This window comes from Melozone crissalis, unplaced genomic scaffold (genome assembly GCF_028551555.1).
Source record: "Melozone crissalis strain CALT ecotype California unplaced genomic scaffold, PUWL_Pcris_2 ptg000086l_1, whole genome shotgun sequence".
Lineage (NCBI taxonomy): Eukaryota > Metazoa > Chordata > Aves > Passeriformes > Passerellidae > Melozone > Melozone crissalis.
Window position 1 is genome coordinate 423,902 of NW_026535863.1, and position 26,585 is coordinate 450,486.

Genomic DNA, 26,585 nt, shown 5'->3' on the forward strand with positions numbered 1-26,585 from the left:
TGTGAGACCTGAGGCTCTTCCCTGTGCCCTCTCCAGGAGATGCTGGCTCTAGCCAGAGCAGGCACAGGACACGGCAGAGTGGGAGCACAGGAGTCCCTGCACTGGGCAGATTTGGGGTGAGCCAAAGCCTCACCTTCGTGTGAGAGGCTCAGTGCTGGCCCCAGGGCACCTGGTGATGCCTGGGAGCAGGGTGTGGGCTGAAGTCTGTGAGGAATTGCTGTTCCCAAGGGCTCAGCAGCAGCACAGCACCATCTACACCATGGGAAGGTTGGGAGGGTGTTCAGGACCCCTCTACTGTGATGAGGACTAAGGGGAGGATTTTCTCCTGTCCTTGCCATTGTTTTTCTGCTCTGCTCTGGTTGTTCCCAGTGCTGTCTGAGCGAGGAGCCTGGAAATACATCAAGGCCCCCACAAAACGTGGGTGGCTGAGCCTTTCATCTCCTCTCTTCCTTGCTGCCCTCCTCATCCCTCTGAGCTAAATAGAGCTGGCTGCAGCAGTGGGAGAAGGGACTCCTGGCTGCCCCAATCCCTGTGCTGCTCACTCCCAACATTGCTAAAAGTCACACATAAATCTCACCCACCCAAGGTCCTTCTCCCCTCTGCACCCCCAGTCTCTGTGGGAACTGGCTGCAGTCCCTTTGCTCACTGCTGACGTCCCCTCTGAGGAGCACGACCCTGCTGGGGCAGGGCAGGGCCACAGGATCTGCTTCCAGTGGGAGCCTGGTGAACAAGGGACGCTGATAAGAAAAGAATCCAAATCTACTCAAATTTTTCCACCACTGCTTCAGCCCTGGAGGAGGGACTGGCATTTCCAGAAGGACCAGAGCTGGATGAGGGACAGTCCATTGAGCCAACCCCTCCTCAGATCTATCCACAGCTGAACTTCAGTGGTGGCAAAGTGCCCTGTGGCAGCATCAGCACCCACATGGTGGCCTGTAGCTGTCCCCCACTTGCTCCCAGAGGGGTCCATGTTCCCCCTGCCTCCTGGGCTGTGGAGGTGTCTGCATTAACCCACAATGTTTGAGTCAAAAGAGTTTGGCTGCACAGAAAGGGTGGGAGGGAACAATATGGGAGGTGTGAGATGAACAGCCTGGGAAAGATTTGCTACTGCTTTTCGCAGAAAACAGCCAGGAGAAAGGAGGGAAAATGACTCAAAACTCAAAAAATAGTAAAGGGAGAGAGAAGACAAGTGGAGAGGACACACTGCCTTGGGTACAGCTTGCAGGGATGGTGGATGCTGCTGGAACCCACGGGAGCCATCGGGGAAGCAAAAGCAGTTTCTGCAGAGTTCTCTGGGATTATGCTTAAGTGTTTCACCAACACCCTCCTCTGCCTACCTCTCTAGTAGTACTGAGAGCTGGAGACTGACCCTTTGCTCTGTGGGGCAGTGGGTTCACTACCCTATGGGTGCTGGCAATGCCATGGGAAGACTTTTCTTATCTCTTCCTATGTCTCAGCCCAGCTCACCTCTTCCTGGTAGCAGAGGGGAAAGAAAGGGCTTTCAAATTTAATTTCTTCTGAAATCCCAGTGCCCTGGATTCTCCTGGTTCTCAGCACCTTCACTCCCACAGGGCACCCCTTTGTCCCAGTGCCCAGGATCCCCCATGGCTCCATGGACATGGGGCCAGAGTGTGAGGTGCCACCAGCACCACCAACACCATGGAGCTGAGGGTCTCCATCAATGGCAGGGCACCTCCTGGGTGGTTTGGATTACTGGACTTTATTTGCATGAAGATAAATTGCGCATTTGTCTGTACAATTTCTCCTTAAATACTTGGCAATGCTTAAAAAATGAAAAACAAAAACAATCAGGGAGAAAAAATCCTAAACCAGAAAGGAACAGTGCAGGCTACAATATCCAAACAGTACAATGCTTGTGAATAAATAACCCCCTGGGGTGGCTGTAGGGACTGCAGGGGGCTGCTGAACTCAGAACCCATCGGGTCCTCGCTACCCTTTCCTGAGACAGCAGGAACAGCGTCCAGGTGGGACTGGATGGGCACAGACGCCTCTCCCTGTCCTCTCCCAGTTCCTAGTTGCCTGTCTCGGCTGTGGTGGTGCTGGTGGCGTTTTTGTTGGTTTTGCAGCAGAAGTACTGGTTCCAGATCTGCAGGAAGGCTGTCCGGAACTTCTTGATGCGGAAGGCGTAGACGATGGGGTTCATGGCTGAGTTGCCGTGGGTGAGGAAGATGGCGATGTAGGTGAGGATGTGCGGGGTCTGGCAGGAGGGGCAGAACAGGGTGATGCAGTTGAGGACGTGCAGAGGCAGCCAGCTGAGCGCAAACAGGAACAGCACCAGCGCCAAGGACTTGGCAATCTTCAGCTCCTTGCCGTAGTACTTCTGGGGGTCGTTGGAGCTGGAGGACACCTTCTTGTTGAGCTGCTTGCGGATGAGGTTGAAGACCTCCAGGTAGATGAGCAGCATCAGCAGCAGGGGAGGCAGGACCCAGACGAAGAAGTTGAAGTACACCATGTACTCCATGCTGATGACTGTCTCAAACTGGCACGTGATGACAAACTCCGTGTGGCTGCTGTTCAGCTCCTGAGTCCTTCGCATCTTGTTGAGGTTGTTCCACCCAAACATGGGGGTAAGTCCCACCAGAAAAGAGACTATCCAACAGCAGGCGATGGCCACAGCTGCCCGCCGTGGTGTCACCATGCTCTTGTACCTGTGGGAGAGACAACAGCCACAGGAAGGAGTTAGACATGGCTGGGATGCTCTGCTTGGGGGCTGTGTAGCTCCCGGTGGAGTGGCAGTGGTGGGATGGCAGTGCCCGTGCTGAGGTAGGAGGAGGTTCCTCCTTCCCTCCCCTGGCAGTGGCGAACAGCCTGTTCTGAAAATTGTGTTCACAGATTGGTTTCCCTGCCTGTGTCCTGGGATGGCAGAGACCCCAGGCACAATCCATGAGCTCTGGGGGATGATGTCAGGCCAGGGAATGCATTAGCACCTGGAATGGGCCTGAGTGTCCAACCCTCATGGTTTGGAGGGAGTTCATATGCTCTGGAGCCCAGCTCCATCCAAGCACCTGCACCCAGAGCAGGAGGTCGCCCTCTCCTCCTGCCACACACCAACCCCACCAGCTCACTGTCCCAGGCAATTGCCCTGTGCCTGAGGAGGAAATGGCCAGCAAAAGCATCCCCTGGGATGTGCTGGGGTGGAGGAAGGATCTGCGGGTGCTAATGGAGCCCTGGGGAAGCTTTGGGCACAGCCTGTTCCTCTCCTAATGTGCTCGGATTGACGAAACCCTCTTTCTGGATGGGCTGATGCCAGGGGCAGGAGGAGGAGGCAGAGGAGAGCTGTGTTCTGGCTGGGCTCTGCTCCCTCCCTGATGCCCCTGGGGAGCCACCAGGGCTGGGCTCATCTCTCCAGAGCTCTGCAAGCGGGAAGTACAGTCTGCTGGATTGATTTTTCCCCTGGCTCTCCAGAAAGCTTTTCTTTGGAGGCTGAGAAGATTCTCGGCCCAAGAGCTATTGCTTTCCACCAAAGGGGATTGAATAAAGAATGTTTTCCTGACTGTTTGCTGGGTCTCTCGGTGCTGCTGGGGTTAACCCAACCATGGGGACCATGTGGAGGTGGCTGGCAAACCCGGTTTCCCAATCCTGCTGCTCAGAGCTCCCAACTGCAGGTCTGCAGTCTTTACCTGTGATGGAAATTGTTCATTTTGGGCTTTTTTTATATAGCCAAGGACCCAAACCCACTCTCCCTTCTTAAGACCCCTCTCATGGGCAAGGCATCAAGGTGGGTGCTTGGAGTGGCACAGGCTAGAGAGGACTTCAGTCCCTGTGAGTCCAGAGGGTCCAGAGCCATTGGTCCCCAACAGCTTTCCTGAAGGAACCTCCTGTGCTCTGGGAAAAGCTTCACAACATCCTGGTGGCAGCCAGGTCCCGTGGGAGAGAGGTGACAGTGTGGGCAGCTATTTCCGCTGAGCCAAGGCTGGCTTGGGAGGGTGATTTATTCCTTGTGGGGAGGAGAGAGGCCAGGAGACCCTGAGAAAGGCTCAGGGCAGGGAGAACAGGGAGGGCAAGGGGTGGTGGGAAAGAACCAGCACTGGGGGTCAAGTGCAGGGAATGGTGAGGAGGGTCCAAGGGAGCAGGGGGTGGCAGAGGGATGCCAGAGACTCCCATGGGGCTGTGTGCTGACCCTGCACCCCATGTGGGGCTGTGTGCTGACCCTGCACCCCATGTGGGGCTGTGTGCTGGGCCCTGCACCCCATGTGGGGCTGTGTGCTGACCCTGCACCCCATGTGGGGCTGTGTGCTGGGCCCTGCACCCCATGTGGGGCTGTGTGCTGAGCCCTGCACCCCATGTGGGGCTGTGTGCTGACCCTGCACCCCATGTGGGGCTGTGTGCTGAGCCCTGGAGCCCATGTCTGGTTGCAGGTCCTTGGTGGGGGGCTGATGTGCCCTCCAGCTCTGACACCCCACTGCCACCTGGCCAGGCTTGAACAGCTTGGGGAGTGACACCAGGAACAGCAGCAGCACCCCTGCCCCAGCTCCTTCCCTCTTTGCAACCCCTGCAAGCTGTGCCCCATTTCTCACTCCTGGGGGTTTCTGGGGTCTTCTACTGGACATGCTCCCACTCTGGGTGCTCTGACCTGCAGAGCTGTGTGGCAGCCATTGCCCAACAGACAAAGCTGCTGAGCAGCAGCAGTGTCACCACGGTCCCCAAACATGATCCCAGGGCTGGCAGCCACCACCCAGACACGGGGTCAATCTGTCCTCACTGCACACCCCTCTCTCTCCATGGTCCACATCCATCCCTCCCTCCTGCACGTCCATCTCTCTGCCATGGTCCATATCCATCTTCACCCCGTGCTGCAGTGACTGCTCTGACACTGCCTGGGAGCAGGACCTGGCTGTCCCTGCTCCTGCCTTCCCTTTGTCCCACAAGGTCTGAGGGTGCACCTGCAGAAGCAGCCAGGGGAAACCGAGACATCCTCCTCTAGCCTGAGTGTGACATGGTCACAGAAAAGTGGGTGAACCAAAACCCAGAGAAAACAGCCACATTTTCTTCTTCAAGCAACAAGCCAAGGGCAGAGGCAGCTGCAGGAAATGTGCTTCCAGGAACCTGTGTCCCCTGTCTCCATCAGCCCCACATGGAGAATGACAAAAAACTGTAAAATTGCTCCAGGTTCCTCTTCCCTCCAGCTCACCCGACCCATCTATCCACGGGAGCTCTCATGGAGCTCTCATGGGGCTCAGCTGCTCCAAAGGCCACAAGTCCAATTTCAATTCCTTTTACACTTTATTTTCCTTGGAGGTGTCCAAGGAATGCCTGGATGTGGTCCTCAGTGCTCTGGGTTGGATGACAAAGTGGGGATAGGTAACAGGTTGCAATTGATCGTCTCAGAGGCCTTTTCCAACCTAATTGATTCTGTGATTCTGTAAAGGGTGAAAATGTCTTCCCACCATGTGGCAGGGGTTGAGAATTTAGGTAGGAAGATCCTACCTAATTCTCAACCCCTGCCACATGGTGGGAAGACAGTTAGCAGAGGTACAGGGACAGACCTTACTGTTCCCAGCGTTATTCTTGGTTATGCCATAACGAAAGTATTTTCTCATTTGTCTCATTTTGCATTAACATGATAGGGTGGAGTTTGGGATGGTATGGGAGGCAGAAGCCCTGAAAATGCTGATAATGGCTCATAGTTAATAAATAATCTTATTATTCTCATCAGCACCAGAGCAATTACCAGCATCATTGCAATTTTATTACTGCTGTTATTTTTATTAACAGCTGTGACTAAAACATCCATGGTAATCATCACCCCCATCTTCATCCGCTTTGGGTTGGTTTCCTTTTCCCCTGGGGATTTGAGCCTGACTATAATTGGTAGCTGTTCCCCTTGCCCTCCCTGAGTGGTGGTTTTTGCACCATCCCTTCCCCACAGGGATGGGCATTGACCCAAACCCTCTTGTATGCAACATCGAGGAGAAAGGACCCATGACCATCCAGACTCATCATGAGATGGGATGGGCAGGAACTGTGGTGTGGAACAAAATTGCCTTTGAGGGTTTGGAAGATAATGCCAAGAGGCAAAAAGGCAATTATTGATAGAGCTGTTTGCTCCCCAGGGGAAGGGAATAGGTGATGTGTGGAGGCAGAGGCTGACAAATTGTCCCCAGGGGCTGCACAGTGCTGGCAGGGAGACAGGGAGCAGCTCTCCAGGGCAGGAGGCTGTCTCCAGGAGAGGCTGAGGATGGAGCAGACACTGAAACCCTTTTTCTCATGAAGATCATAGAATCCTAGAATGGTTTGGTAGGGAAGGGATTTAAATCCCATCTCCTTCCACCCCTGCCATGGGCAGGGACACCTTCCATTATCCCAAGCTGCTCCAAGCCCCAATGTCCAGCCTGGCCTTGGACACTTCCAGCCATGGAGCAGCCACAGCTTCTCTGGGCAACCTGTGCCAGGGCCTCACCAGCCTCAGAGGGAACAATTCCTTCCCAATATCCCATTTAACCCTGCCTTCCAGCAGTGGGAAGCCTTTCCCTCTTCTCCTGCCCCTCCAGACCTTTGTAATGACCCCCTAGCCATCATTCTGAAAACACCATCCACCCTCCTTTCTCTTTGGTCCTCATTCCCAGACTAAATTCAACTTCTTCTGCCACATCTTGATGTTTCCAGGCCTCTGCAATCCTCTCTGCTGCAGCCCAGGAGCCCAGCCCAGCCCAGGCCCTGCTCTGGAGGTGCCCAGCCCTGGGTAGGCAAAGGCCCTGTGACCATTTCAGATATTAGGGCATGTCTGAAAGCACCTGCAGAGCAGAGCATCCACCTGGAGAACAGAGCATTCTTTGCTGTCATGGATTTCACCTTTGCCTTGGGGTCTTTCCCCAAGAGAGAGATGAGGGCTCATTTCCAAGATCCCAACCCAGACGTCAATCCAAACCCAAAACTCACCAAACATCTCTTGTTTTGTTTGAAAAAGTTTCAAAGGCTCTAGGCCTGGTTTGAATAAAATGTGAAGGTTTTTAGCAGTTCTGTGATTAGTTTTTCTGTCCACAAAACACTTGCTGTTGTCCAGCCAGTGCCAAGATGCGGCTTTGCTGGTCTTTGCTCTGGAGAGTTTATTGCAGTGCAATTCCTGGGAAATTAATTCACTAATGAAGACAGACCATTACTAATGAAAAGAATCTGGAGCCAACGTGGCAGGGAGAAAGGAGGCCAAGCTGACATGAAGCTCATCTGCCCGATGAACACAGCAAGTAAAAGCAGCCAGACCATGTCCTGATCTAATTGAAGGTCTCTAGACAAAAGTGCTTTGATCTCAGAGGATTTGGATTCCTACTTCTTTCTCCTGGCTGTATCTTCCCTTCAGATCTTTCAGTGTCTTGGAGGCTGCTGGGTGGGAAAACTCAGATTGTTGGTGTTCAAAGCTTTGCTTTTGCATTTTCGAAGCATTGCTCCGGAACGAGAGCCTGAGAAATGCAAAGTGGTGTCTGGGCTCTGCAAGGGTGAGGTCAGCCACAGCTCAGGGCTGGGACAAGGGGTCCCTGGGTACTCACACAAAGTGGGAAGTGCTGCAGAAAGAACTCTGTAGAGCCTTTGTCATTATGATCCTGGAAGTAAAAGGTTGGTTCCTTCTTCATAGAACCACAGAATGGTAGCAAATGTGGGTTTGTGGCCACAGGTGGGTGTCTCACCATGTGAATGGAGGCCTTGGAAGGGATGGAGGTCAACCAATATCAGTCAAAGCTGGTATTTGGATGGACATTACAGCTTGCTCCCACAAACGCTTGGAATGGAGAGGCAGGTCCTGTCAGCACTGCCTTAGGATACATGGGGGACTGTCCTGATCCCCCAATCCCAGACTGATTTCTTGTCAAAACCCAGGTGGCAAGTAAAGGCATAAAAAATATGGTCTGGTCTTTCAGGCAAGCCAGAAGAGCACATGCAGCAAGGACATTGGTGCTTGTTGGTGCTGGGGCTCCTGTCCTGTACTAAAGTAGCCCAGCAGTCTCTATCAGCACAGCATTTCCAGCCTGACATCTTCATCCTACCACAGAGCCCCTTCCCAGGGTTCCAAAGGGACCTGGAGCACCCTGTGTGTGTCCCTTCCCAGCTGGCTGGTTGCTCTGCAAGAGATTTGAGCTGTGGGAGAAATCTGAGAAGTGCCAGCAGCTCCCTGGGACAAGAGGGAGTGGGAAACACGGTGGGAGGGCATGGCCAGGGGGTCAGGACATGGAATCCTGGCCTCAGACTCTGCCCTGGGGACCTGATTTAAAAGGAGCTGAGGAGGAAAATCTCTCCCTGCTGCCTCACCCATGTCTGTGTGCTTGGGCTGAGGGACAGTTGGATGAGGACAATGACCACTTTCCTACAGGTGTCACTTTTGGAGGGCAATGGCAACAGGAACCTTTTACCCAGCACTCACATGGGTGGGACTGCATCCCAAACCTGTACCTGGAACCTCTCTGGCAACCACTGAGCCCAGGTCAGGGCTGCCCTGCTCCCATTTCCACCAGCTGCCCCAGTCTGGGACTGGCACTGGCACAGCCCAGGGTGCCTGGTGCTCCCTGGGCCATGTGCTACAAGGAGAGGGGGGCACAGGAGGCCCAAAGCTGAGAAGGAGTCCAGGGATGGATGTTCCCCACGGTTGCTGGGTCCTCCCACCCACACCTCTGTCCCTGTGTGCTCTGAGCTGTGATTCCAGAGGTCGTGGCTGTCACTGGAGCACTCCTGGCTGTTACTTGGTCCTGCAGGGCACCCAAGCCTAGCTAGGACCACCCCACTGAGAGACAGGGAAGGATTTTTGCACTGTATGGTGTCTTTTCTGCTTGGCCCAGCTCTGGGAGCAGCTGACACCTTCCTAGCCTGGCAGCTCAGCCCACACGTGGTGACCTGGAGCTGCAGCCACTCCTGCTTCCCCAGAGAACACCTGGACATGAGAAGTGTCTTCTTTGAGGATCTCTGCTCCCAAAACACTTTGGGTCTCCTCCACTGCAGCATGAGGAGATGGTTCCACACCAGGAGGCTTCTTAAGGCAAACCTCCCTCAAAGCCACCAGGAAAAAGGCGTGGGAGAGGGTGGATGTGTGCATCCCACTGCTGACCATCCTGGTCCATCTGTGTTCAGGGTTTGGTTTTACCATCCCTAAAAGATGATTCTGTGTAGGAATCATTCTGCAACGAGTTCCTGCAAAGCACAAACAACTCCAGCTGGGCAAAGCGTCTGGCAAGACCTCTGGATGTTTGCAATCACCTCTAATAGCCAGTAATTCTCTAATGGATGTGGGTGAGGGGAACAAATTCATGCTGCCAAAATTGATTGGTCCCCACACACGGAAACATGGAGCCCCCAGGGCTTTGGTGAGGGCTTCATTCAGTGGTGGAAGAAGCTGGAACTTGTCACAGTTCCAGCAAATGGCAAGAGAACAACACAAAAAGGGGATTTCATGCTTTGAGCTTCATCAGAGAAGGTTGCGGAGAGACCTGGAACAGTTGTAGATGTCCTGGGCTCCAAACAAGGACTGGGGAAATGCTGCTGCCTTGGTGTGGGCTCAGCCTTGATGTGGGCTCAGCCTGCCCTGACACAGCTCTCAGGACCTTGGAAGCACCCTGGAATCCTTGAGGACTGCAGAGGGATGTGGGCACATCCAAAAGCAGCCCCAGGAACACAAACATCCCCACAAGAAGCTGAGTAGATGAGGTAGAAAAGAGCTTTATGTGCTGAAATGGTAGGAAGTGGGAATGATGCCAGGTTATTTTCAGCCCAGACTGGCAGTACCAACATGAGGGTCCATCGGGGATGCCCACCCAGATGGTGGCTGGGGTGTGGGAAAAGGTGGGCCCCAGCTCCATCCTGTATCAGCACAGAGCCACATCCCCCCAACTCTGCCACTCCCCCAATGCCGCCAGTCTCAGTAGGACCAAACCTCAAAGCACAGCACACCCAGAGATCAGCCCAGCCTGAGCTTGGCACCTCCTGTGTGGGCATCACCCAGAGCCTCAGGAGGTTCCCCTGCTCCCCCGTATCGCCACACACCGCACAGGGCCCAGCTGGTTCTGAGCTAAACCTGCCCTATTTCAGGTTCCAGTGACAGGACCACATCTTTTCCTGCAGAGCCAAGGAGATTTATCCTGTCACGCCCCTGGTCCCTGGGGGCAGCCACAACATCCCAGCAGGCTGGCTGGGCCCCCAGAGCCCCTCCAGGACTGGATCCAGCCTCCCCTGGGTGTCTGTGCTGCTGCACTGCCCCGGCTCTGGCAATGAGTCACAGCCTTGGGAACAAAGCTCAGGCTTCCAGGAACTGCAGAGCTGCTCTCAGATCCCTTGCCCAGCCGTGCTCAGCTCAGAGGTGTGGGGTGAGCAACCACAGCATTCCATTTAGAGCAGAGCAGCACCCACAGCTCCCCTGGGGTATCCTCTGGGCTCTCACCATGACCAGGGGCTGCAGGGGAAGGGGGAGCACGGGAGGGCTGGAGATCTCTGGGAGGGAGGATGGAAAGCACAGAGAGCTCACACTGAAGCATCCTTCCTTCAGGTTCTGCCCTGGTGTGGAGGAGATGCAGTTGCTGTCCAAGGAAGGTGAAGAAGGGCTGGTCACCCCCTCTGCTCTGAGAGGTTTTCCTACATCCTCCAGCAGCACCCCTCATCCCAGCAGCCAGTATCAATCCTTTCTGCTCAGAAAACTAATATTGTTTCCAAACTGAGCTTGGTTTTCAGCCTGAGGCTGCAGCCTGATGTAGACTCTGTCACTGCATAAGCAGATTCTCAGCAAGGACCACTCACCCCATGCTCAGCCCCTCATCCCAAATGTGTTTTATGGAGGTTAAGCAGGGAGCTGGAATGCCCAGGCCATCCAATGCCCAAGGGAAATGACAATTTAGTTTGTGTCTATGAGTGAGCACCACCCTCCAGCCCCAGGCAGACCCTTCATGCCCAAAACAGGAGCTGTGAGACCCGTGGTGCCATGGGCAGCACCAAGGGTGATAAGGGATGGCCCTGCTCTGGATGTATCACCCTCCTGCTGCCGTGTGACAGTGTGAGGGTGCGCCCTGGTCAGTGGGGCACGAGTCCCACTGAGCCAGAGTTTTGCACCCAGGCAGCTCTGGGGCTCCCTCCCAGCTCTACCATGTGTGGTCAGGGCCCTCCAGAACCCCTGAATTCTGGCTTCCTCCTTCAGGACCCCGAGTGAGATAGGGAGGGAAGGGAGGGAAGTGATTTAACACTCTTGGCAATGGCTACAAAATCATGAAACGACCTGCAGAATCTCAGAACTGGTGATGTTCTCTGAAAAAATGTGATGTTCTTGTCTTTTGGCTGCTGCTTTCAGGCAACAAGATTTTGAGCAAAGCAAAGTGTGAGAAATGGTGCTTAAAAAAAAAAAAGAAGAAGAAGAAGAAGCAGAAGCTGAGATTCTTTTATAGACCCAGGAATTTAGGAATGAGGACACACAGAGAAGGACAGTTTGGTCCCCCAGAAATGGGGTGAGGTTGTGAAAGCTGCAGGACAGTGTGATGAGCACCATGGGCTTGTCTCTAGTGCTGCCCCCATGCAATATATTTCCTGGACATTTTAGCGTCTAAACAGTTTTGTTGTCAAAAATAGGGATTTGTTGTGTGAGCATTGCCTTGGAGGGTGGCTCCCACACCACTGCATCATCACAGGGATGAGCCCCCTGTGCTGTGGGAGCAGCCCCACCTCCAGCAGAAGACAATGTCAGGTGCAGCCACTCATCCCCATGTGATCTCTCTCTGGCCAGGCTGGACAGGGCTTGGAGCATCCTGGTCTGGGGAAAGTGTCCCTGCCCATGGAGCAGGATGAGCTTTTGGGTCCCTTCCCACCTAAACCATTCCATGATTCTGTGACAGTGCTGGAGCTGTTTCTCACCCAGGGCTGTGGCAGGATATCAGCTTGGCCAGGAGTCTCAGGCCGTCTTCCCCTGCTGTGCTGGGCCATCTCCCTGTGCATTTGGCCACCTCCAGGGCTGCCACACAACAGCCCTGCCCCTGCCCCAGCAACCAGCCAGGAGCTGATTGTCCAGACCCAGCTCAGCAGAGTCTCTGTGTGATTGGATAAGTGAGGGTGAGGCATTCCCTGAGCACAAAGGAGAAGGGATAAAAGGCAGTTTTTGCCAATCTTCAGTGCAAATCCAGGGCTTGGCTGGATAAAAGCAGTGGGTTTTTAATTATTGCTTGTATTGCACTTGATTTTTCTATGCATTGCATATTTTGATTCTTTATGCAAAAGAACCTCTTTGAAACGAGGCCTCTGAAAGTTAGCCCTCAAAATTTAGAAGGGAGGGGGAAGAGGGGAAGACGAAGAAAGAAAGTAGCTCTAAAACCCACTTTAAATGCCAAATGCAACCAATGTGGCTCTGGGAAATGGAAATGGGACAGCAGATATAAAGTACCTGATATGCCTGGGCTCCCAAAGGCTCTGTGGGTCAGAGTCCATCCACAAACCACTGAGCTGCAGAGGGGAAAGGCTGTGCTGAGAGGGAGGTGCCCGCTGGGGAAGTGCCCGGTGCCACCACCCTTCCCTGCCTGTCACCACCACTGCCACACAAAGGGAGCTGGGTCTCCAGGGAGGGGCCAGCCAGGAGGGCTGGAAAGCATCAAAAGCCATGAAAAGGCAGGAGCAGATCAGGGACCCCAAGGAGAAGGGAAATGAGGGGGTCTTGAGAGCCGCGGTTGTGGTTGTATTTGCATTCAACAGGACATTGAGATCTGCTCCCCAGATAAATGGGAGGCAGGAAACTGGAGATAGAATCTCGATTAAGAAAGGCACCACGAAAGCCTCAGAGCAAGGCTTAGGTGGGTCTTTATCTCTCCCGTGCAGAAGGACTCATCAGAAAAAAAGAGATATCCTAAATTACAGTTGGAACAAGAGATTGGTATTGGCTGCCTTTTAATTTCTTGAGTTTTACACTTCTCTTGCTAACCTGACTCCTGATTTTGCAGTCAACAACTAAATTCCTGATTTCCTAATGCTGCAACTTGTCACTGGATCAGGATCCTCATAGCAGAATTTGTCACTGCAAAGGGAACATTTCCTTTCTTGCACTTAACCCAGTTCAAAGATTAGGACATTCAAGACTGAAAAATTGGCTGGAGGTTCCCAAAGCGAGGGAGGTTGTTTTCTCCACCCAATGCCTAGAGCAGAATTAGCAGTGCTGATGAGATCTACTGTTTCTAAACCTCAGAGGACACAGTAACCCAAAACAACCAGTCCAGCACCTTCTGTCCAATGCATATTTCCCCTGATTAAAAGATCAATTTCAAATGCAAAAGCAGCTGGATTCATTTAAGGTTTTTTTAATGAGTTGGTTATATGTAGTTCAACAGGGGGAAATAATTTTGGAGGTACCAATTTGGCTTCCAACCTCTGTTCAAACCCAACTCCCCATAAAGTTTAAGTAAAACCTGTGTAATTACCCCCTCCACACACCATAAAGATGGAAGAAGTAACAAGCAGAGGACATGAGTGTAAAGCCATTGAGTTGTTTATCCTGGAATGAGTCTGAACAGCAAATCCATATCTCAGTCAGTCAAATGAAATACCAATTTGGAAGTGAAGACTCCAGTTAACACCACAATTAAATGTTCCCTCACCTCAAAGAAAACAGGAAAACAAATAAAAAGTGCAAATGCAAAGCAAATCTGAAGTTTATTTGCACTCTGTTTTCTCATTTAGATTAAAAGATTGTTTATTCGCTTGGAAGAAAACCGAGGGGCCTTGTTCCCTGGGAGGAAGCAGCTCAGTATTTCCATCAGGATGGTGGAGAGATCTGAGACCCAAGATCAGGTATTGCAGTAAAATATCTCAGCTGGGCCTAAATTACAGCCTCTGCATGTTCCTAATGACTCTGGTCTTAATTCCAGCAAGGAACAATGGGCAGACACAGCCAGAGGCTGCCAAGGCAGCCCGGCTGGCTCATGGAGATGAGGGACACATGGGTCAGGCAGGGTGGAGGTCATGGATGTGCCCCAAGGACTGGAGTCCTCTGCTCTGGAGGGACTGGGATGGCTGGGGGTGCTCACCTGGAGAGGAAAAAGCTCTGGGGAGAATTTAGAGCCCCTTCCAATGCCTAAAGGGGCCCTAAGAGAACTGAAGATGGACTTGGGACAAGGGATGGAGGGACAGGACAAGGCAGAATGGCTTCTCACAGCCAGAGGGCAGGGATAGACGGGATACTGGGAAAGAATTGTTCCCTGTGAGGGTGGGCAGGCCCTGGCACAGGTTGCCCAGAGAAGCTGTGGCTGCCCCATGCCTGGAAGTGTCCAAGACAGAGCTTGGATGGGACTTGGAGCAACCTGGGATAGTGGAAGGTGTCACAGCACAGGGTGGGACTGGGTGAGCTTTGAGGTCCCTTCCCACCCAAACCTGTCTGGGGGTTCTGGCACTCTGGGAAATGCATTTCCCTCTCCCTGAGCCTCAGCAGAGCCAGGGCTGCCTGTGGGTGGGGAGCAGGGCTGCAATGTGGAAGATCCCCACAAGACCCCCTCATGTATGGGTCACGCAGAGGGGGAAATGATCTTTAAGGACCCTTCCAATCCAAACCATTCTAGGATTCCATGGTCCCCTGGAGAAAAGGGGTGTCAGTGTCCATCCTCAACCCAAGAAAATTTGACTGCAGCATCTCCTGGATTCTGGGATTCCAGGTTTTCTGCTATTGGAGCACTTTCAGCTCCTCAGAGCAGACAAAGCTCATTGAGCCCATAAGGAGCCTGTGTCCCAGCAGTGCTGAATGTGGGGAATGAGCTCCCTGAGATTAGACCCATCTGAGCTGCTCCCATGCTGGCTCTGCTCAGGCTTTGCCAGGTCCATCTGGACCCTTGGCTCTCCCAGTCGGGAGCACTCAGTGGAGAATGGAGCCTTCACACTGACAGAGATGAGTGTTTCATTTGTGTATTCCACGGGTAAAGGCACTGAGTCTTGTTATCAGAGCAGAAAAAAAAAGAGGAATAATTTTATCTGTAGGACTGTGCTAATTCTGGCATGTCTGAGATAGCATTTCTCAGCATTGGCCCCTCGCTGCTGTCAGAGAGAGCATCACTCCCTCTGTGAACAGATGGGGAGACTGAGTCGCAGAGGGGAGCTGTGATCTGCCAAGATGGACCAATCTGAATGAGAAAACATCCCTGGTGCCAGGAGCTGGCACTTCCCTTCCTTTAAGGAGGCCAAAGAAAATCATCCCCATCTCTGGCTGCAGGGAGAGAAATGGCCTGGAGAAGGTAGATAAACTGTCATGGCAGCAAAGTCCCAGCCTTCTGTGCCTTCCTTGGAGGAATGATGGAGAAGTGATATTGCCACCCCAGGCAGGGGGTGGGATAGGAGGATGTCACTTCTGTGTCCCCACAGTCCTGCTGGGCTTGGCTGGTACCTGGGATCTGTGTGCAAGAGGACCAGGGACAGCACAGAGGGAGGCTGGTGAGGGACACACAGGAAAGAGGCTGGGGAAGAAATCTCCTGTCCTCCTCCAGCTCTTTTTTGTGATCAGAGGCTTTGGTACCTGACAAAAACCCAACCAAACCACCCAAGACTGGGACAGCTGCTGGTCATAGTTGCCTGCTCAGTTCTGGGGGGCAAAGCCCAAGCAAGGAAGGGATGAGGGAACAATGGGAAATGCACTGAGAGGGAGGGTGAGGGTGCACAGGGGAGGTGTTGGGTCCCACAGTGCAGAGAAGGGCAAAGCCAGATGCTCCAAATCTTCCCAGTGTCTGATCCTGCTCTGCTCCTCCCTACACCACCAAATGCAGCCCTTCCTCCCCTATCTGTCCCCATTGCCCACCAGCCCTGAGCCCACAGGACTCTGTGAGGAGGAGGATCTCAGTCTTTCAGGGTTATTTCATCCTCTCTCACTGGTGGCATCACCAGTGCTGTCTCCCCTTTCCCTGCCCTGCCCATCCAGCCACTCTTGGGAGCAGCATCTCCATGCCAGAGGGGCAGTGGGGGTGCCTGTGTGCTCAGCTCATTGCTATGCTGCAAGCCACCCTGCTGCCTCTGTGGGCTTTTTGTGGCTGCCTGAGAGAGCACCAATTGTTCTTTCTTGCCACTGGGCAGCCCATGCAGGAGTCAGCCCCAGCAGCTGGGTGGCTGCACTTCCAGAGCAGAACTCCCTGCTAGAGCCCAGGCAGCCTCTGGGACAGCACCTTTCCTATTCCACGCCCATGACAAGGACCAGCCCCTTGGGACACTCCTCCAGCCCCCTGGCAGCCCCAGAGGTGGTCTCTGCTGCTGTGTCCATCCCTGCTGCTTTGGCAGGATCACTGTGAAAAATCATTCATTTGTCTCCAGGACAATCTAATGCTGTTCCTGTCAGCTCAGCTGTGCTGGCTGTCATTTTCTCGGGTGAGCACTACAGTTGTCCCAAAGGGGATGAGCCTCTCAAGCTGTCCCCATCCCTCCCAGAAATCTCTTGCTCCTGTGATCCCCTCCATGCTCCATGTCCTGCTGTTTGCAGAGACCACAACCCTCCCCAAGCTGTGTCTGGGCTCTCCTCACACCCCTGTGGGCAAGATCCTTCAGGGCTTTTCCCTGTTCTTCCAGACAGAGATTTTCTTCCAGCCCATCAGTTCCTGTCCAGTCTGAAATGACTCTGGTGTGTGTCACAATGAAACTCACCTCCCAGATTCTTTCACTGTGGTACCTCCCACACATTTTCCTCATTTTCCCATCCTTCTTTGTGTTGCTATGACCTTTTTCTCCCCCCTGCCTCCACCCCAGGACACAGATCTGCCAGTGCAGCACTGTGACCCCTTGCATGAGCCATTCCTGCTGTCAGGCTGATTTCAAGCACAGTCATTGGGATGCAGGATCTCCATTGTGCCCATCCCTGATCCTCTGTCCAGCCCTGCCTGTTCTGCCTTGGACACCCATGGGCCTGCACATGCCAGACCCCCCAGGCAGGTCCCCTCAGGCAGATCCCCACAGCCAGCAGTGGCTGGTGTTGGGTACGAGCTGCTCTGAGGTGTGCCAGACAGGAGATTTCACTGGGTCTGGCCTCACAGGGGTCCCTCCAGATCCGAGTTTGGAACTGGAGGCTGGTGGGCTTTGTCCCAGATGTCTCACACCTGTGCTCATGGCCAAAATCCCCTTCCTGGTCAACAGAGCCAGTCTGGCCCTTTTACAACACAGTTAGGCTTATTCTGACACCACAAATGGACTAAAAAACCCTCGTGTGACTGACCTGGGGTGTAAGAGGAGCTGAGAGTGCTTTGGCTGTTGGTGACCGCATGGGAGATGTCCAACAAGAACAAGACAGAGGCCACATGCCTGTGCCAAGGGCTGGACAAGGGCACAGAGACCAGCCCGGAGCCGCTTAGTGGGAAAGGCTTCAGGTAAAGAGGAGCATCTGAGCCCGTCTGCACCCCCAGCCTGCATCCCAGAGTGTGTCTGAGCTTCTCTGCACCCCCTGTGAGTCATTCATTCCTGCCCTGTCAGCTGCTTTGACTGACATGGAGCGAAGGTGACACCAGAGGTGAGACTGGCCTGGTGAAGGTCAGACGATAATGGCCCCTCCTCTGGATGGAGTCACCTTCCTACAGGGGTGGGGGAGGACCCGGGAGCCCATCAAAGGGTTCCTAATTGCCTGAGGCAGCTCAGCACAGAGCCCCGTGAGCTGGGCCTGACTCAGCCCCACACCCAGCCCGCAGGCCCAGGGCAGCTGAGTCAGCAGCTCTGGCTGTGGCAGAGCCTCCTTGGCGGGTGTGTGCCTTGTCTGTGTGCCAGCACCTGCACTGGGCCCTCAGACACGCAGCCCCGAGGGACAGCACTGCCACCTCCGCCAGCCCAGTGCCCGGGGACACAGCCCAGCCCCTCCAGGAAAGGGAAATGTCAGATGTCACCCATCTCCTGGAAGTGTGACAGCATGGCTGGGTGTTCCAGGCAGTTCTGGGCCCTGCAGCTCATCCACAGGCCTGTGCACCGGACACAGGAGCATCTCTCAGCTCCAGTGAGGGCCTGTCCCACCTTGCCTGGGTGGTCCTGGCTGTGGGTGCTCCTCACTTTCTGCTCATGGACCCTCTCTGCTGCCACGGGATGAGGGAACACAGTCTGGCTGTGTCCCACTGGATTGGCAGAGTAGATCCTCTTGGATTGATGAACCATGAATCACACCTGAACCATGGCCATGGAGGCACCAGAGCCTTGCTGGGTTCCATCCACACATCCCCACCTGGTCTGGTGTCTGCTCCCTGTAGGATGAGTTCATGGGGAGCCACAGAATCCCAGAGTGGTTTGGGTGGGAAGAGACCTTAAAGCTCGTCCAGCCCCATGCCTGCCTTGGGCAGGGACACCTGCCACTAGCCCAGGGTGCTCCAAGCCACATCCAACCTGGCCTTGGACACTTCCAGGAATGGGGCAGCCACAGCTGCTCTGGGCACCCTGTGCCAGGGCCTGCCCACCCTGACAGGGAAGAATTCCTTTCCAGTATTGAACCTAAATTTCTGGTTTTTCAGTTTGACCACATTGCTCCTTGTTCTGTCCTAGGGTTGAGCCAACCTGGCCCATTGAAGACACATTCAGTCTGTTTTATTACCACAAAAGGCTACAAACCCTTGTAGTGCTCCCTGGGCTGTGAAAGAGAACCAATTTAATTTCATGGGGTTACCCCTGCAGTGATCAGCAAGGCTGGGACTGGATCCTGGCTCCAGAGCCCTGGGCACAGCCATGGCAGCACTCCAGTGCGGGAACAGAGAGGCCACACTGTCCCAGAAATCTCAGCTTCCACAGCTTCCCTGTTCCAGTCTCCATCCCTCATCCGTGAGACCACTCTGAGCCAGCCATGGTGCAGCTCAGTGCCTCAGTTTCCCCATCTGCAGATGTGCGCTTGGTGGGAAGACGCCCTCAGATTTACTGGTGAGACATTGCCAAGGGTCAATTCCTTACACTGAAAATCAATAGAAATCGGTAAAAAACCCAATAAAAACATTCCCAGAGCAGGGGTTTGGGGTGCAGCACCAGGAAGGAGCAGGTTTTGATTCATGGCCCTGCAGCACAGCCCTGGCAGATGTGAGCTCTGTGAAGGGACAGATGTGACACTGCTATTGGGGTCAGAGCGATTACCCGGCACAGGGACCACACCTCGCCCTCCTGGGAGACACAAGGACCAGAAGGGGACAGGGTCCTGCTGCTCAGGGAGACCACACAGGGTCTCTTGAGGCCATTCACTTCCCCTTGCCCTTTTAATTCAGAAACTTTGTGAATAACTCCGAATATCAGGCTCTGAGCATCCCTGCACAGGATTCAGGGCACTCCTCCCCTTCCCTCTGCTCTCCTGGCCATGGAGCATCCCACACTCAGCCCCTCACTGCATCCCCAGCTGACACCCCCAAGCCCCAGGATTTTTCCTGCCATTCCAGGAGCTGGGAATGCTGCAGACAGCCCCACTTGCCTCCCTGCAGACTCACGGCAGTGTCTGGAGCTTTTGGGAGTGACCTGATTTTGCGTCTGCCAGCCAAGATCTCGTGGCGCTGCTGCAGCAGCTGTGTGAGCTCCCAGTGAGCCTAATCCAGGCATCCCCTCACTGAGGGAAGAGCCCTCACGGCTTTGATCCCTGACTTAGCCTGTTCATGGCTGAAAATCATTCTGTGCAGCAGAGAGTAGGGCTGAAAACCAGCTCACCTGGGTATTTACAGGTCTTTACCAGGATCTCAAACCAACATAACCTGCTGGTAAATCCCTGCCCATCTCAAGGGCTCTGGGATTTTGGTGATGCTGGAATTGATCTCCTGGTGCTGTCCTGGCACAGCTCGTCCCTGCAGCCGGATCTGGCTGGAGCAGAGCTCGGTGGGAAATGCTGGCTCTGATATAGCACCCACATGCTGAGCTGGTGCAGTGTGCTGGAAACTGTGGCTTGGAAACAGTCTCCAGTCTGCAGAAACCTCCCTGGACTGTAATTCTTGCATTTTAATCTCCATCCTTGTTCAGAGCTGCCTGTTCCATGGAATGAAGGTATCTACATATCACTCTCACTTGCTAAAAATATACCTGGAGGAGGGCAGCAAGAGAGGAAACAAAAGAGGTGGCTGCAAAGACCTACCAGTCCCCAAAATTCCTCCAGGTTAGGGAAAATGGAAGTATTCTCCTTGGAAATGAAATGTGCTTTCTTGGGGGCTGGGCCTGTATGGATGGATGGCATCTTTTCACTGACTAGTGAAGGGTGAAAGAAAATAGATGAGCTCCAGGGTGAGAGCTCTGAGTCACCTGGATGCTTTGAAATTCCTCTGAATGTAAAACAGGCCTTGGAAGAGCTGTGGTTTGGCTTGTTCACTGGCCTGGCTGGACAGGAAGGTTTCCTGGCACTAAGTGTTGAGAGTGCTGGAAAGATGTCCCATGGGCCCTTTGATGTTTTGGGAGCTGGGAATTTGCATTCCAATGTTCTCCTCCTCACCCATCCCATGGCAGCGGGTGCCCATCACTCCCCTCCATGAACCCTTGGTGGAGGAATCATGGAATGATTTGGTTGGAGGAGACCTTAAAGCCCATCTCATTCCACTCATGGGCAGGGACACCTTTCACTATCCCTGGTTGCTCTAAGCCCCGTCCAACGTGGCCTTGGACACTGCCAGGGGTGGTGCAGCCACCCCACATCTTCTCTGGGCAACCTGGAATGGAGAAAAGCCCCTCAGATGTGTCCTGCTCCAGCACCCAGCTGGCTGAGGGCAAAAAGACTTCCCAGGCTTACCATGACCTAGTCCCAGTTGGCCCCATGCCTGTGGCCCTTGGCAGGACTGGAGAGAAGGGGAAAGAGCGCTACAATCCCAGAAAGAGCCTGAGCTCAGGCAGGAGCCTGGAAAACAGGGAGTCCAGGGGGAAGTTTCCCCCTTCATGTCCATCCAGGAGCTCACAAGTCCCCTGCACATGTCCCTCACTTCCTGCTTTGCAGGCACTGCACTCCAGGGCTGAGGGATGTTCCTGCCATCCCTGAAGAGTTTAATCTCCTTCCAGACAGGCACTCTTGAACCACCAGACAATGTCCACAGAGCCACCCCTGACACTGATTTTACCCTGGGCTCTTCCCCTGCTATGCTCCAGCCTCCTGGCCCCCATTTCCTAGAGAGTTCCAACCATTCTGATCTAACTTCCATGGCTCTGCAGCCTCCCAGGGGTGCATTCCAAACCTTCAGCAGCACCAAAGGCAGCTCTCCCTGGTGGGATGTCCCTTGGGATGCTGCAGGCTGGGAAGGGCAGGGCTGGGAGGAGACCCCAGTGCTGAGCAGGGAGGTCCTGGCTGTGGACAGAGAGACTCCAACACGAGGGCTCCTGCAAACATCAGATTCCTGCAGGTTTTCCCTTCCTGGCACGTTTCAAAGTGTTTAGGGTGAGGTCATGAGGTGAGGACCCCCAGGGACATTCCAAGATAGGCTTGGGCTGCATCCACACATTCAGCATCCCCAGCCAAGGGCTGGTTTGGCACATTGCAAGGACAGCAGCTCCTTTTGCTATGGCCCTTTCCAAAAGGCCCAAAACACAGAGCAGAGACAAGGCCCCCAGGGCAGCAGAGGCTGGTGCTGAAGGAGCTGCATCCCCCCAAACATCCCTTCAGCACTGTTGTCCCCAAACATCCCTTCAGCACCAGCCCCCCAAACACCCCCCCAGCCCCGTCTCCTCCAGCATCCTGCCTGCCTCGGGATGCCGAGGGGCCGGTTCCTGCCAGACACCCCCAGCTGCTGCTTCCCTTCCCTTTGAACTCCTTTCATTCTCCAAGGCACGGCTGTGAGAGGGAAGTTTGGGCTGGGCTCAGGGACCCTGCTGAGCCCGGACGGGGGGATCACAGGCTGGGGGTCCTGCCTGGTGCCGGGCAGGGAGGAAGGATGTGAGAGGGGAGGGGGAGTTTTCCACCAGCAAATCTATTTTAGGTGGTTTCCAGCTGTTCCTGTGGGGGCTGGGAAGTGGGGGACCCTCTGCTCTAGCCTGCTCAGCCCATGTGATGCTCCTGCATCCCTCCAAAGTCAAGGCAGGGGGGAGGCAGCATCCCTCAGGGCCCAGCAGCCAGGAGGGATCACCCCCAGGAGCAAATGGAGAGGGTTTGGTGGGATATCCCAGTCCCTTGCCCATGCTGGGTGAAGAAGGAAAAACAGAAGGTGCCAACTCAAATCCAAGCAAGACCCCTTTCCATCTGATACAATCTGCCTTGCAGGGGTGGCCCACATCCCTCTGTGCCTCTGTGTCCATGGGAAGTGGCCACTGGAGCAATGCAGCTTTGGATGCTGCTTTGGCATCTCCCACTGCCATGTAGAGACACCCCAAATGTCTCAGGGCACCATTTCTTCCAGGAGATGTCCACCCCTGGGGACACCAAGTCCCCAGACTCGCAGCCCAAGGGCCAGGGTGTTCATGGGGAGCCTGGAGTGGAACCAGCTGCCATGTTCCCATTCCCTGCTATTCTTCCCTGTGGGGAAGGCACAGGGTGCCCAGAGCAGCTGTGGCTGCCCCACCCCTGAAAGAGCCCAAGGCCAGGCTGGAAGGGGCTTGCAGCACCCTGGGGTAGTAGAAGGTGTCCCAGCCCCTGGCAGGGTAAGGTCCCTTCACAAACAAACCTTCCAGGGATTCTGTGCTTCTGTGAAATGCATTTCCCTCTCCCTGAGCCTCGGCAGCACCAGGGCTGCCTGTGAGTGGGGGGCAAGGCTGGAACGTTGGGGATGCCCCTAAGACCCCCTCAGCCTCGTGCAGGTCACACTGGTGAGGATCCAGCCTGTGCCAGGCTTGTCTGAGGAATCCTGGCACAGGAATGGGCTGCAGTGAGCACACTGTCCATGCCTGGGCTGGAGGGGCTGCCCTAGGGATGAGCCTGAGGCAGATATTCCCCACCCCTGCCTGCAAATCTCTGCTCAGCTCTGGCTGCCATCATTGCCTGCAGCCCTCCAGGGATGCTTGGAGCTCTCCCAGAGCTCTCCCAGCACAGGGGCCACACGTGTTTCCCCAGGGCCCTGAGTCCTGCCAGGTGCTCTGGGCTCTCACTTTGCCATTGCTGGCTTCAGTGTCACAGTCAGGAATGACACCACAAGAGCCATGAGCACTGCAGAAATGCCATCCCTGTCATCCTTAGCATCCTCCAACAGACTGGGAGAAACTTGAGGTATTTCAGATTCAGAAAATATTCCTTAGTGGTGTTTCCTGTGCTGTGTGCTCCATTCAGGGCACTACATCTCCTAAAATCTCCACATGTACCAACTGCCAGGAATTCATGAAGTTGTAGGATCTTTAAGGCTGGAAAAGACCTCTGAGATACTTGAGTGCATCTATTAAGTTGATGAGGTTACAAAGCTTTTCAATATTAAAATAGGCTCTGAAAAGACAGAGGAAAATCTCTTGCTGCTGAGTGCTTGGGCACACAATGGGATCACAAAATTCAGGGTGGAAATTTCATAAGAAAAACCCATCCAAACTGTTTACAGCATAATATTAATATTAATATTGCTCCCAGGAAAGCTCCTGGGATCAGGGCAGGAATCTCCCCTGAAAGGCCCATCTGATGCTCAGAGGCAGACAAGGAGTTAAAAATGGACTGGTTTGTTAGGAAAATGCCTGACAGGCTGTGCTGCTCCTGTGGAGCCGCAGAACTCGCAGAGCAGAGCCTTCCCCACGGGCAGGGGATGTGCGAAGCCCAAAAAAGCTCCAAGAGCAGTGACAGGGTGGGAATCACTCTGGTGCCACCGGCGGGCTGGGAGACAGTGACTGGGAAAATCACACCTAGGGAGGAAGTCAGGAACAGTCTGTGAAAATCGTGTGTGGCAGGGAGGGGTGGGCTGGGATTGTGCATTTATCCTGGGCCCCCTCCCCTGTCTTACACTCCTTCTCCTCTCCACCTCTGCTGGTGGTGGCTGCAGCAAAAGCCCAAAGGAGCACATCTCTGGCCTGACCCCATGGATCTGGGAATACCGAGCACTCTAGAGCGGCCAGGGGATCCCCAACACCTGGGGTGCCTCCTGTCCCTGTCTCTCTGCCCCAGGAAGGGTCCTAAACCTGCTGGGCTCTGGGCAGCACCAACACAAGGGGTGCCTTTGTGGGGTGTTTGTGCTGATGGAGGGTCTGGGACCCCTTCAGCCAACTGCCTCAACTGCTGAGGGGTAATGGGGGAACATGAGTGCTCAGCTGGCCTGGGCTGTTTTCCAGCAATGCTCCCACATCCAGAGCCTTGCAGGGCAGATGAGGCTGGCAAAGGCATCCCCACCGAGTGAGGGGGACTCACAGTGAGGGGCTGAGCCTGACTCTGCTCAGGACCTCCGAGCTCGGGTGTCCTATCCCCTTCTAGCCCCGCTCACAGCCACCGGTCCCACCGTGGCACCCCAGAAATGCTTCCTCAAACCAGCATGGCCCTAGCATGGGGAGGGAGTGGGGCATAAAGGGTTAACTATCTCCTCCTGGAGCGGCAGAGTTTGAATAAAGTGCTCAAATAAAGTGTTCCCCTCCTTTGTCAGGAGGCACTGGCTCTGGGCTTGGAATGGCAACACACACAGAAGGGGCAAAACGGGGAAAGAGTTATTTGTGGGGCACCCCATAGCCAGGGTCTCTCCTGGGTGAGGCTGCCCCATGAAACGTGCCAGGCTGTCACCTCTGGTTCCTCAAACTGTCGAAGCTGTGTCCCACAGCAAGCCACCCCCGTGCTCCCCATGGCAAGGGAAAAGCTGGGGTGAAAGGCAAAGCTGTCACCTGCTTTCCTCCCAGAGTACCTGCTGGGGCTGCCCCATGTGTGGGGTCACACCTTGTCCTGGCCATGGGCATCCCGTGGCTGTCCCTCACTGCCAGCTAGCTGCCACAGTGTGATCTCTGCCTGCACACCCAGCACCCTCTGAGCCCCCAAAAGAAGCTGCTGGAGGCTCCAGGATACCCCCCACACACCCCCCTGCCCAGCCTGCCCCGGTTGCTGCTGCAGCCAGACGTGTCTGGGATGGCAGCGTGGAGGAAAGTCCTTTCTCCAAGTGTTTCTCCAAGATTTTGGAGTTTCCTCAATCCCTTTTAACCTCCACAGCAGAGCTGGTTCCGATGCCTTTTCCTACCTGACAGGGATCTTCACCCGCAGGTACCGATCCACGGCAATGGCCAGAAGCGCCAGGATGGAGCTCTCAGTGAGGATGAGGACGGGACAGGCCACCATGAGGCAGGTGTAAAACTCCGTCTGGAGTCCGATGTCGATGATGATGGCCAGGGGGATGACCAGAGCCCCCACGGCCACGTCGGCCACCGCCAGCGAGACGATGAAGCAGAAGGTGGCATCCCGCAGCGCCTGGTTCATCTTCACAGCCCAGATGACCAGGATATTGCCCGGCACGGACACCAAAGCGATGAGCACTTCGATGGAGATGTAGGCAGCCTGGAAGGCTGAGATGGGGTGTGCCATGATGCTCCGGTCCGCCCCGCTCCCGTGGGGGTCCTCGGCCACCTGCAAACGCACAGGGAGACGGTGAGAGAGTGGCATCGCTGCCAGAGCTGCGAGCGGGATGGAGCCTGTGCGAGGGGGTGGGAAAAACTCCTGTCTGTGCCGTCCCCCGGGGCTCCGGGCCCCGCCGCCCCCCCCGAGCTCATCCTGCACCCACCTCCATCCCGCACCCCTCTCCATACCGCACCCCTTTCCGTCCCACACATCCCGCACCCCTCTCCATCCCGCACCCACCTCCATCCCGCAGCGCCACCGCTCCCGGCGGTGAAGCGGCACCGGGAGCCGCCGGTCAGTCCCGGGAGAGCGGCAGAGCCCCCCGCCCCTGGGGCCGCCCCGGGGCCGCTGTCGGAGCCTTTCGGGGCTCCCTCTGCTCCCCCCCGGATCCCCTCCCTGCTCTGCGCCGCTTCCTGCAGCCACCGGAGTCCCGAGTCCCGGCAGCCGACCCCTCTCACCTTGTCCTGCAAATCCAGGGCTTGTTTCGGGGTGCTCTCACCCGCGGAGAGCCGGCGCTGTCCCCCCGCAGGGCAAGGCGGGGCTCATGCCGGGGGGACCGTGCGGCCGCCGGGGGCCGAGCTGGCCGGGGCTGCGCTCGGTCCCCGGTGCCCGACACCGCTCGGCTCCCGCAGGCGCTGCCGCCTCCCCGCCGGAGCCGAGGCATCACATGGTGCCGCCTTCCAGCCTTTAAAGAGCGACTGACCCGATTCGGGGCTCGCCGCGGCACCGAGCAGGACCGGGCGGGGGCCGGGCGGGGGCGGCGGGACCGGGCGGAGCAGGGAGAGGCTGCAGCGGGGGGAGCAGCCGAGCCAGCCCCAGCCCCAACGCTGCCGCCACCAGTCGGGCTCCGGATTTGACGCCAAAACCGGATTTTGAGGTCGGGTGTGAGCAGAGGATCGGGACGGGGAGGGGAGGCAGAGCCTGAGCTGGGGTGGGCGAGGACCCGGCCCGTCCCCGGCACGGCAGCGCTGTTCGGGACTGTGCCCCGGGACGGCGTCGGGGCCCCAGGTCAGACCCAAACGGCCCCAAGGAGCTCTGGTGCTCACCTGGGCTGTGGCTGGCACTGCCTCACCCAAAATCACGGCTGGGGTGGGCGGGGATGGGACCCCGAGAGCGCTCTTTACCCTCCGAACTGCGCCGCGGGGCTGCGGAGGGGCTGCGTGCCCGGGGCAGGGCAAGGCTCTGTCCACACACGGCGTCTGGAGGAACGGTGGCCCCGAAATGCTGCTGGAATATGGTCACCCCCCAGTTCCCCTCTCCGGGC

The 26,585-nt window shown here is 55.4% G+C and overlaps 1 protein-coding gene across 1 annotated transcript; it reads right to left on the reverse strand.

Moving 5' to 3' along the window:
• Window positions 1–1,701: 1,701 nt before the first annotated feature.
• On the reverse strand, window positions 1,702–25,957 carry LOC128946718 (adenosine receptor A1). The gene is made up of 3 exons (XM_054290647.1): window positions 25,780–25,957; window positions 24,948–25,330; window positions 1,702–2,669 (listed from the first exon to the last, which is right to left on the reverse strand). The coding sequence occupies exons 2-3, from the start codon at window positions 25,286–25,288 to the stop codon at window positions 2,033–2,035; spliced, it is 978 nt and encodes a 325-aa protein (XP_054146622.1). The 5' UTR covers window positions 25,289–25,330; window positions 25,780–25,957; the 3' UTR covers window positions 1,702–2,032.
• Between the last annotated feature and the right edge of the window lie 628 nt (window positions 25,958–26,585).

Excerpts from the sequence above, each read along its gene's own strand:
- LOC128946718 (XM_054290647.1), bottom strand. The coding sequence starts at position 25,288 with ATGGCACACCCCATCTCAGCCTTCCAGGCTGCCTACATCTCCATCGAA. Across the intron at positions 2,670-24,947 it reads CGGGTGAAGATCCCTGTCAG|GTACAAGAGCATGGTGACAC; the intron begins GTAGGAAAAGGC and ends TCTCTCCCACAG.